We start from the raw sequence: 11,487 nt of genomic DNA, 5'->3' as shown, positions 1-11,487 counted from the left end.
ATATTCTCTGTCCTTGGTTGCCGGAGCAAAAACCCATCGGAGGAGCTGCCTGGAGGGGAAAGGGACACCTCTGGAGGTATTTCAAAGGGAAGTTTCTCATCTTTCTAACCTCATGAAGAGAAGAGAGGGACAGGAGAGTGGAATTATTAAAGTCACCCAACTCATTAGTCTTGCTCCACAAGACAATTCTGGTTTGTGGTGGAATCTGATGTAACAGCTCAGAACACTTACGTGGAAGGTCCCATCGTTTTCTAAAAGCTGGGAACTTGTCAGGGAATGCCCAGTGAAATAGCGTGTTCTGTGTAGGGAGGAGTTTAGAGGAGGATCGGGAGCTGTGATCAGGGTGAAGGGGTCGGGCTCACAGGACGCAGGTATTTCCTCTGTCCACCTCTTTCCAAGCCCCCAGTAGCCCATGTCTTATTTCCTTATCTTCCTATCTTTGAATTTCAGAAAACTTCCTAAGTGATCTAATTTCTCTGTCTGGTGAATAGTTTAATAAGAAAAAAGTCCCAAAGCACTTCCCTGCCTGGAAAGTTTCTTCAAATAACTATCAAGCTCTGCTCTGGTGGGCTTGTTTACTCCATGTGTTGAGTAAAGGACACCTAGAGAGAGACCAGGAATAGCCAAGGGCTGTGATGACATCTCGACAGATCGAAACGGTATTATAAGCAGGAAAAAAAAGCATCCTATGGCAAGCATTGTTTCTGTAAAACTTGGTTTACTCGGGGTTTTAAAATGGGGGTGAGTGAATATTTATATACCAATTTAAAGCAATATTAAACTAATAAAAGGAGGTAAATTTCCCATCCACTGTGAGCAAATTCTGTAGCTCCATAGGCTCAAGATCTGCCACACCTGTTCTGTTCTCAAGGGCATCTGGGAGCCACGTTGGCACCAACCGGGTACGGACTGTGCCCATCCTACCCCTGCCAACTACACCGGAAACAGAAACCTGTCCACGTGCACATGGCAGTGAAAGGAAGAGCTTCACTTCTGCTCCATGTGTCCGTAAGGCCAAAGAAACACTCAAACCACTGACTAATAATTCTGATTTCTTTGTGTGCCACCTCAAAGGTGACCGAGCCACATTAGTTTTCTGGTCAAAATGTGCTCCAGGAGATTAACGAAGCTTCCCCATTGTATAAGCAATGGCGGGCAATGAAGAGAACCAGAAACTGTCTCATGGAGCCATGTCGAGCCAGGGAGCTCTCAAGTGGGTGGAGATCCTCAAGCACCAACAAACTGTAGGAACCTCCATGCACATCTCACTAGATTCTGAAGGCTCTCCAGAGTTGTTTTTTAAAAGAATCCTACCTAGTAAATGGCTAAAATAGAGAGTAGCCAATTACACATTGTGTTTCTATTCTGTTCACATCTGCCAGGGACACCCTACAGTGAGGTCAACCACTTGGCATTCCATCTCCTGTACGGTCAGAGTCCCAGAACTGCCTCGCTCCTTGAGATCTAACTATGTGCCATAGTGTTTTCTGAACATGGGTATATGTTGACAGACAGAAGGACTAATTTTTAAAAAGTAAATCCTAGATGAAGTAGCTATTCAGTTAATAGTGTCTGCAGAATCAGCTGATGTCAGTCACATTATTGCCTCAGAAACACAGGTTTTCTCCTCCCAGAAGCAAAGTTCCAATACACTAGTGATAAAATGTATAAAAACTGAAATAGCAGATTTTCAATGAGTAAATGCAAAAACTTGGATGAACTGTATGAACATGACAGAAGAAACGCCATGTTTTGGTAGACATAAGGTAATATAAGGTTTTGAAATATCAAAAAAAAAAGCTAAGTCTAGGTCATCTATGAACAAATAGGCAGAGAAGACACATTTCATTTTGCTTTCCTTAGCCACTAGAACTCAAAATCCTGTTTCTCTTATCATCAAATCCTCTGTTAAGATTAGGAATGTAAAGCTGTTTGGTCTTGAGGGAAAAAAAAAGCATCTACTTTAAATTGTAAGGTACTGCATGAAAAAAAAAAACAAACCACTCAAAACCCTCCTTCTGGCTCTACCTGTGTCTGAGTTCATAGCACACGCACCATGTATGCTTTGTTTCTTGTGCAATTGAGGTTAGTACAGAAACATCATGTAGGAATCTGTGGTGAGGAAGGAGTTTCTGGTGCTGCCTGAGGGCCTCAGTTCCCAGCCCAGGCTAGAAGCAAACAGAGGAACTACACATCCACAATCCTGACTCAGTGTACAACACTGAAAGAAGTAGGCAAGGAAATGAGAGAAAGTGGATGAAGATGACAGTGGGTCGTCTCAGTTGTCTTTTTGTAACTTATTTAGGGCTTGATTAGCTTGGCAACTCCCCCCCCCCCAAATTCACTACATAACTTGCAACTTAATGTTAAATCTACCCGCACCATGGTTTACCAACGACCACCTGACCACTTAGGATTTAGGGAGACTTGCAGTCTTCTCACTTGGAATGAGATATGATGCTGTTTTTCTTCATTATCTATTTAAAGGTAAACATCCTTAAGCTGTGCAAAATTACTAGGTGGGGTTTAAGTATTTCAACCAATTCATAGACTGAGGAGGGATAGCAGCTTACTGCAGGAGGAACACTAAAGGGCATTTCCATTTTTGGCTCCACCTAGGGAATCCCACCACAGGCTAGACGAGGAGGTCAAAGGCAAACGTAAGCAGGTAACCACCCTTAAGGTTCCCATAGGAAAAACCAGGAGCTTGTTTTCTCAAAAGGTAATTTTAACCTTGCCCCATACTACTTTCAGTATAGTGTAGCTATATACACTGCTAATGGCCATAAAATAATCAAATTGGCTTAAGTTTATATGGTAAAGTGTGACTGAATCTCAACTATGCCATCACTAAAACCCCCAAAATAAACAAAAAAACTTAAAAAACCCCTACCTGTTCTCTGTATCATATTTTACAATAAAATAAAGACAAAATCTTTGCCAAAGTGCTTGTTTCTATTTTCTTAAAAGTAGAAGTTGCTTCCAACTTATACTTTCAGCCTGAGAGACATGTAATATCCAAAAGCACCAACTATACTTTTCAAAACTATAAGGTAAATCTCTTTATATAATGACAATACTTAGAAATGACCTATTGATCCATAAGATATAATAAGTTCTATTTTATTTTAAAAGTATCAGAGCAGAAACATCTTTGGTTAACTTTTCTTCCCTACATGCAAAATAAAATATTCTCACAGAAGGAAGCTATCTCTGGATCTTGATGAGTGTTGTTCATGTCACTTAGAAAAGGAGGCGACACATGGAAAAGTTGGGAGGAATGGGGAAGAAACGAAGAAAGAAAACATCCAGTGGCCATGTTGTCATCGCCTTGGTTTCTGAGTACCAGCAGCAAGATGCCACTGAGAAACAGATACCCACAGTGCATAGCTGTGGCCTCAGCAGTTTTTTCTGTTGGTTATTATGAAGCACATTTCTGACTAGAGAAGTCAGTGTGTTAATTTAGTTAACTTAACAGAGAAAGAAGAACATGTCTGATTCCCTCAACCCTAGTCTACTCCTCCAAAAAAAGTGATCAAAAGAGGAAAGTAACCTTTGGAAAAATGTTTTAAAAATCAGTTGATGTCAGACCGTGATTATTATCCTCATCTATTGACTCTAATCTTAAAGACAGAACTCTGTTGACTCTCGTGATGAATCTTGGAACCAGTAACACAAGCATGTCCCAGTCATTTTTTCCCCTATTAAAGTCTTTGTAGGATGAAAATGAAACATCTTTTCTTGGCTGGTTAAAGACTGCCAACCCTGGCATTTTACACAGGTCAGGCATGAACAATCTGAGCTGTTACACGCCAAGGACATGTTTTCAGAAAATGAAGATAGGCAAAGCCTAAGTGTACGGGAGGCACACAAGAGAAAAGGAATTTCACCATCTGTGATCCTGAAATTACAAATGGAGAATGAGAAAGGATGAGTTTAATATAAGCATATGTCTCTTCTATATATTTATAAATATTTATATAATATACCATGAAGACATGCAAATAGTGTTATAGCAACAATTATACAATATAATACAGAAGGATCTGTCTTCCAACATTACAGTTGCTTTAACTAAACAGTAAATACACCTCATCTACTGCATTCCTCCTCTGTGGTGCTTGAAACGGAGAGAAATGAAGATTCCATACTATGCTACATTTCTTATGGGAGACCTTATAGGTCTCAATATAGTGTTTTGAGTTTGTTAAAAGCCTTAACACATAAAGAGAACAAGTTAAGTTTCAGTGCAGCTCCAGGGCAGCTTTGATGCAGCATTAGAATATGTTCACTGGGTAAAGGAACAAATATCTTCCTTTTTTTTTCTTCCCCAATTCAACAGTACTGGATTTGGCAGCAAACACAAGGTCAAACAAAAAGCACAGATGTTTGCTAGAAGGCAAATTTCAACAGCAAGCAGACAAATTTAGCTGACCTTATAAAGGTCTTTATAACACAAAAATACAGAGTATAAAAGAGCTCATTTCAAAAGTCTGCTATTCTTTAATTTTGCCTGATTTTTGTTAGCAGATTAGAACAAATATGGTCTTCATCATATCTTTATAAATTGAGATTACATGGAAATCAGGCCAAGAAGCCCAACTATTAAACAGAGGAGGCAGGTAACAAAACATTAAAATAAAAATAAATAGCCTAAACTTGTTTCCCAGATATTCATTTCTTAATGGCTAAGTATATAAAATACAAAGTTCGAGTGAAGATTATTAAGCATTAGTAACATACCCAATTTCTTTCTACATCTCTAAAAGTAAAGTCACATTCCAAAGTGGTGTGCTTTCCTAGTACCACCTTGGAGGTTGGTATTAGAAATAGCTGGCACCTAGAAGACTTGAGGAAGCAGTCAGTCTCCTCTCCCCAGTCTCCTCCCACATGGAGGAAAGGAGCAGAGTGAAGGGGGTTCTTCTATCTTGAAGGCCATTCCCTCATTTTCTGTTCCTCTCGCCCTACGTAAAGCCTGCAAGAAACCTAGTTGTATTTTTCTTTACCTTAGACCCTCAGTTTTTATGACAAAAAGTACTGGGTTAAAATTGTTGCTCCAAAGAAAACTACTAAAGGACTAAAGGAAGGTGGGTGGACTCGACAATCACAGCATGCCTGTTAGAATCCAGTTTAAAAAAGTCAGACTGAATCAGGAAAGAACATGAACTCAAAAAAAAAGTAAAATCCAGAAAGGACACTAAGAATAAGGCAAAGGAAAGACGCTCAAAACACTAAATGCACAGGCCAATTAAACATGGGCACTGGTTTCCTGGCAACAGGCTTCTAATATCTGAGCAATGACTCTCCAAGGTTGAGAAGTTTTGAATGAAAATAACAAACACTTCTGCTGTACAGTATTTGCATACAGGCTTACGAAATTAGAGGAAACCCCAATTCCGTCCCTTAACACTTTTGTTTTGAAGGTAGATAATGAGAGTCCCCTAACAAGTCTCTCCCTCTTCTAGTAGGTTTTGCTGGACTGCCCTTCCTATGCAGACACTGACTCCTGACCTGCCTGCTGCCTGCACTGGGTGATTCCTTGTGTCATAGTTATGTCTTCTCATAAATAATTGATCGTGTGACTTTCTGTTGAAAGAGAAGATTGACACTGAGTGTTTTAACCACACAGCACACACATGCATCAGGTTAGGAGGAAGATCAAGATCTCACACCTTTCCCCGAGATGCTGCATGGCTCCTATCTGCTGAGCTTGCTCCTCCCTGGAGGGGTTTTGGAGCTGGCCGAGTGGTGGTGGAGGCTGCTGGGTCCTTTGGGGCTGTTCTTGCTGGGCTTGCAGTGCTCCTGCTGGCAGGACCTCCTGGAGGAGGAGGATCCGGAGTGGCTGGGAGGTGACTTGCTTCTCCCCAGATGTGGAGAGGAACTCCTCTGGTCATGGTGGGGCCGTCCAGACCTGGATGGAGAGGAACTGGATGTGCGAGGCAAGGATGAGCTTCTGGGAGAGGCGCTGGGGCTCCTTCGGGGGGCGGCAGGGCTCTTGGGCGGTGTCTGTGGGTTGTGGGGAGAGCCTGGGCTCTTGCATTGAGCAGTGCTTCGGGACTTCTGAGAACCGTTTTGAAGAATTTGGGCCAGGCGGGAGAAAAGGTCTGAGTCAGAGTTACTGCTCCCTAGGACTTTATATCTGCGCAGCCTTCAAAACAAGACAAGAAAATTACTTTCATTTAATTCACTCCAGGTGTGTCTAACTGCCCTCATAACACACAATGTGTACTTCACTACAGAAAATACACGAACAGCATACATAGTTACTCTTTCGCGTACTTCCCTAGATGACAAACTAATATCTCATAGCTTAATTTCTTCCTCCCTCCCCCTCCTTTCTGTTTTTTTTTTTCCCCCCACCAGTCCTGGGCTTGAGCTCAGGGCCTGAGCACTGTCCTTGGATTTTCTCGATGCTAGAGCTCTACCACTTGAGCCTCAGCACCCTTCTGGCTTTTTCTGTGTATGTGGAACTAAGGAATTGAACTGGGGTCTTCATGCATGCTAGAAAAGCACTCAACCACTAGGCCACAATCCTGGCCCCTCTGGTTTGTTTTGAAGAAGGCTTTGCTATGTCGCCAGGCTGGTCTCAAACTCACCAGACTCCTGTTTCTCCTCCCCAGTGCCTGGATCACAAGTCCTCCCCAATTCTTAGCATTCAACGGGAGCACAATGTATCACAGTGCTAGCTAGCTAAACAAGTACTCAGATGATTGCTGTCCTGCAGAAGCCCAGGTGATGACGGGCCCTCCCTTCTATGGCATGTTTGCCTTTCTAAGTTTAGGATTCACTCAATGAATTATCCCCAGCAAGTCAGCACATACGACAGAACATACTGGGGTAAAGGCTGCCAGGACACTAATTCTCTAAACATTACATCTCACCAACTAAGTCTTTCCTATTTACTACATTAGCCAGCAATAGGAACTAGAGATGAAAATATATTTAAACCTCATTTAATAATTTCCAAAAAAAAATACCCAGGGTTTTTTTCTGACCCTGTCTGTAGGGTGGGTGTGGGGAACAACTGCTCTTCCGTTGCAAGGGAGCAGGAACCCAAGCACGGAGGTCCAGGGAGCGGTCATGCAGGCCACAGGGCTTCCTCGGCCTCCAGTGCCCTTCTGGTTTAGTGCAAGAAGCAAGGAAGAGGGGTCAGAAGTTTGGCCTAATGGTAGAGTGCCTGCCTCACATGCGCAAAGACTGGGGTTCGATTCTTCGGTACCACATACACAGAAAAAGCTGGAAGTGGTGCTGTGGCTCAAGTGGTAGAGCTTTACCTTTGAGAAAGCCCAAGGACAGTGCTCAGGCCCTGAGTACTGGCAAAAAGTGCTCAGGCCCTGAGTACTGGCAAAAAAAAAAAAATCAAATAAGACAGAAATGATACAAAGGTGTTCTATCAACTACAATGGCAATACTAAATAATGTGCTGCTCTTTAGGAGCCCATCATTAATAAAACTCTAATAAATAAAATATAGGAAAGGAATAGGCAAAAGAACTGAACAGAGCATTAAGTCTTGTGTCTCTATGGAAAAACAATATTGATACCACTAATTACTTTGAAAAAAATTCACACTATACCTACTGATAAACTTTGTGAAATCTAGCTGGGTGTAGTGGCACACATCCATAATCTCAGTTTCACAGGTGGTAGAGAAAGGAGTATGAGGCACATGAAGCTAGCCAAGACAAAATTAGTGAGACCCTACCTCAAAACAAAAAGTAAAAACAATAGGGTATAAAACCCTGAATTCATACGCAAATACTACAAATAAGATAAAATTTAAAAAATCTCCTGAGTACCAGTGGCTCATGGTTATAATCCCAGCTACATAGGAGGCTGAGATCTGAGAATAATCATGGTTCAAAGCCAGCTGGGACAGGAAAGTCCGTGAGACTCTTATCTTCCTTATCCAGCAAAAAGCTGGAAGTGGAGCTGTGGCTCAAGTGGCAGAGAACCAGATGAGCAAAAAGAGCTAAGGGACAGCATGTAGGCTCTGAGTTCAAGTCTGACTAGTACCAGCAAATATGAGTAAGTTATATCTTACAATTAAAAAAAATGAAAACACAGGAATTAACCTTCATCTGCTAAAAAAGGGCTCAGAAATGTAGTTCAGTAGACATGTTCAAAAGCCAAAAAAGAAATGCTATCACTGACCTCTCACAATAATTTATACTCAAAAGACAGGGAGAGCAGAGAGCATTACCTGGCTTCTACTCCGGGCCTCGTAGGTGGTTTTCCTGGTGGCGGTCGAGGCAGAAACTGAGATGAAGCTGAACTACCGACTTGATCAGTGTTCACCCAGGAAACGGGCCTTGGAATCTTGCTCTTTCTAGACTGGGAGATGATGGGTGACAGAAAGCTATCTTCAGCTGACCTACTCAAGTGAGGATCCACTGCCAGTCTGGAAAAGGGAGTGAAGACTTCCTCCTCTGAAAAGGGAACAGGAACAGCAGCTAGTTTCTCCTCCAGCAACTTATCCGAGGCACTTGAGAGGTCACCCAGGAAAGACTTGAATTGCCTTTTCTCTACCAGAAGTTTGACCAGGTCTGGTTGGTATGCTTTCTTCTGGAGGAGCTTTTCCTTTGCAGACACTACAGAGGATGATTCAAACGTTGAGTCTATTTCTTGTGCTAAAATAGGGATTCGGCTATGTCTAGTTATAAAAGATGACCTCACCACATCTTTCCGGGTTGGGGGACCACGTTCATTCTCGTTCTCAGAAACACAGTGATATAGTTCTCCATTTCTAGGGGCAATTTTCTCTTTCTTACCCTCAGGGTGCACAAAGGTAGTCAGCTCTCCCTGGCGCCGGGGGGAATCTTCACTCTTGATGTCCTGATCCTTGGACGGCCTGCATGCTTGCACTGCTGCCACCTGGCCCATCTGTCCTTCAGCATGTGCGTCAATGACTCTAGGAGAAATTTCTGAAGTTCCAATTGCCAGAAGCTTCATTATTTCATGATTTTTGTCTTGGTTTGGCACTACACTAAAAGTCTGTGTCTTTGTCACATCAAGAGGTTCAGTAGTAGCTGAATGATCCCTTTCCCCAGTTGCCAAATCTCCTAGGAAAGAGACCTCAACACATTGCTGCCCTTTACTTAACTTTTCCTCTTCATTATCGGACCCTAGAATGCTTTTCTCTTCAGTTTCTCCAGGGAGAGTCTCGGATTCTTTCCCAACAAGTCTATCATGGTCAGGAAGGTCTTTTGGTCCCAGGTCTTGAGATCTGTCACTGTCTCTGACATTGGGTAGCAACTCATTGGCAACGTGTTCTATCTGAAGTCCTAAATCCATTCTGCTTCCTCCATCGGGAGCTTCGCCGCCCTCAGTCACAACCAAGCCAGAGAGGTTCTCCCTTGGAGAAGAGAGCTCCGCGGAGGGCTCCAGGGGCTGCAGATCTTTTTTCTCTGGCTGCTGACCATAGTGAAAGCTTCCTGAAGTTGATTGTGTTGATGCCACAGAGGGTCTAGGAATTGTAATCTGGAAAAAAAAAACATTTTAATGTGATTATGTGCAATATGAATCAAGATGTGATCTGAGACTTCTAATTCCATTTTTTTTGGGGGGGGGAGTGAGGGAAGAGGTCAGTTGTGTGGCTTGAACTCAGGACCTCAGTGTTATCCTTGAGCTGTTTTTTGCTCAAGGCTAGCACTCCACCACTTTGAGCCACAGTTCTACTTCTAGTTTTCTAATGTTTTTTGTTTTGTTTTGTTTTGTTTTTGTTTTTTAAGATAGAAGTCTCACAGACTTCTCCTTTTCCAGCTGGCTTTGAACCATGATCCTCAGATCTCAGACTCCTGAATAGCCAGGCTTATGGGCATGAGCCTCTCTACTAGCACCTTGCTTCTAATTTTTAAAAAACATCCATGTTGATCAGGTCTGTCTAGCTCATGATAAGAATAAGCAATCTAATAAAGATGATGGTACTCAAGCTCTCCACTAAGGGGCTGTGCAGAACGCTGGCCTCCTTCTTGGTTCACCCCAGAGCTTCCTTCATTTAGCATGTTCCATGCCCTGGAAGACTGATTTCCACATACTGCATCATCTTAGCTCTTTGCTTTTTGATTTCTGCGAGATTTGCCAAATAGGTGGCAATAGAAAGAACTAGATGGCTGGGAAGAAAGAAAATTATTATTTTATATTCATTTTGGGGGGGGGGCAGGATCATGGGGCTGGAACTCTGGGTCTGGGCACAGTCCCTGAGTTCTTCAGCTCAAGGCTATTGCCCTACCCCTTGAGCCACAGAACCACTTCCAGTTTTCTAGTGTTTAATTGGAAACAAGAGTCTCATGGACTTTAGTGCCCAGACTGGCTTTGAACCATGATCGTCATATTTCAGCTTCCAGCTAGGATTACAGGTGTGAGCCCTTTTAGCCTAGCTAAAAGATTTTTTTTGTTTTTGCAAGTCCCTGGGCTTGAACTCAGGTTTTCGTGTATGCTGGGCAAGCACTCTACCACTAGGTCCCTTCAAATGCTGACCACAGTGTTACACTGTCAGCCTGTGTGAACAGGCAGGACAAACAGGGAGGAGGGGAGTGCAGGGAAGGGTGGGGAGAATAGCAATCTTGATGACAAAAGTGAATGAAACAAAATATCCCAAGACTCAAGACTCAAGTAAATAAAATGTATGAATTCCTTTTTCTCTTCCTATACATTTACTGGGGTTTGCAATTACAAAAACTTGCAGTACTAAAATTCTTTACTAGTACTAAAAGCCATAAGCAAGCCACCATTGAGAATGGATTTCACCCCTTACCTCCTTCCTTTCCCCATTTGCCAAATTAGGCCTCTACTGAGGTTCTTAGCAGATCGATTATCAATCTTTCCTTAACTGCACCCTGAGCAGAAGAAGGAGAATAACGAATCTCTTACCGCTGTCAGGGGTCCTTCTGCTTGCGCCTCCATGGGACTCGTGGGTGTCACTGCAGTGAACTGACCGGCTGCGGTTTGTAGGTCTAACCTATCTGTGTATGGTTCTGAAGCAGCAGGGCAATCCACAGAGAGCGCTAAGACCACACCTGAGGTTTCCTTCCTTAGGGGATTATGTTCTGCCCAAGGACCTACTTGGAGCTTTTCTTCTTGAGGTGTTTCCTCCAGAACCTGCAGCACCTCAGGCTCCTCATCAGAAGGGCTTCCAGTTGTTTTATGGCCTAAAGCCTCATTTGTCCTGAAATCCTGAAGGTCTTGTTCTTTGTCCACAATCACCCACTCTTTGGAATCAACCTCCTGCTTGCAAGAGCTCAGGTTGACAGCTACAAACCCGTTGCTGCCACCTGCATCCACCTGCTCAGGGGTATTGGCAGAGGCAGGCTTGGAGGCATCTGGAAGGTACTCTTCATCATAGTGCCAGATGTGGTCGGCGCGGGGCACACCCGGAGCGCAAGGCTTATGAAGCAGAGCTGGGAGAAGAGATTCCTTTCCCACACTGGGATCTTTCTGCATTTTCTCCAGGCTTAAGGAAATGGAGAGAAGTTATTTCACTGTCCCT

At 43.1% G+C, this 11,487-nt stretch overlaps 1 protein-coding gene across 3 annotated transcripts in view; it reads right to left on the bottom strand.

The window, feature by feature from the left end:
* Positions 1-505: 505 nt before the first annotated feature.
* The window catches only part of Ttbk2 (tau tubulin kinase 2), a 55,347-nt gene continuing 44,365 nt past the window's right edge, over positions 506-11,487 (bottom strand). For all 3 annotated transcript variants that reach the window (XM_090318531.1, XM_090318530.1, XM_090318529.1), the window contains exons 13-16: positions 10,872-11,451; positions 8,203-9,479; positions 5,673-6,148; positions 506-3,901 (exon numbers count right to left, since the gene is read on the bottom strand). In XM_090318531.1, the coding sequence (XP_090174657.1) occupies positions 5,698-6,148; positions 8,203-9,479; positions 10,872-11,451 (2,308 nt within the window). In that variant the 3' untranslated portion in view covers positions 506-3,901; positions 5,673-5,697. The remainder of the gene's footprint in view (positions 3,902-5,672; positions 6,149-8,202; positions 9,480-10,871; positions 11,452-11,487) is intronic.

This window comes from Megascapheus bottae, chromosome 25, assembly GCF_031878675.1.
Source record: "Megascapheus bottae isolate mThoBot1 chromosome 25, mThoBot2.hap1, whole genome shotgun sequence".
NCBI lineage: Eukaryota > Metazoa > Chordata > Mammalia > Rodentia > Geomyidae > Megascapheus > Megascapheus bottae.
Note: the sequence above shows the minus strand (reverse complement) of the source record. Positions and strands in the feature narration are given on the sequence as shown.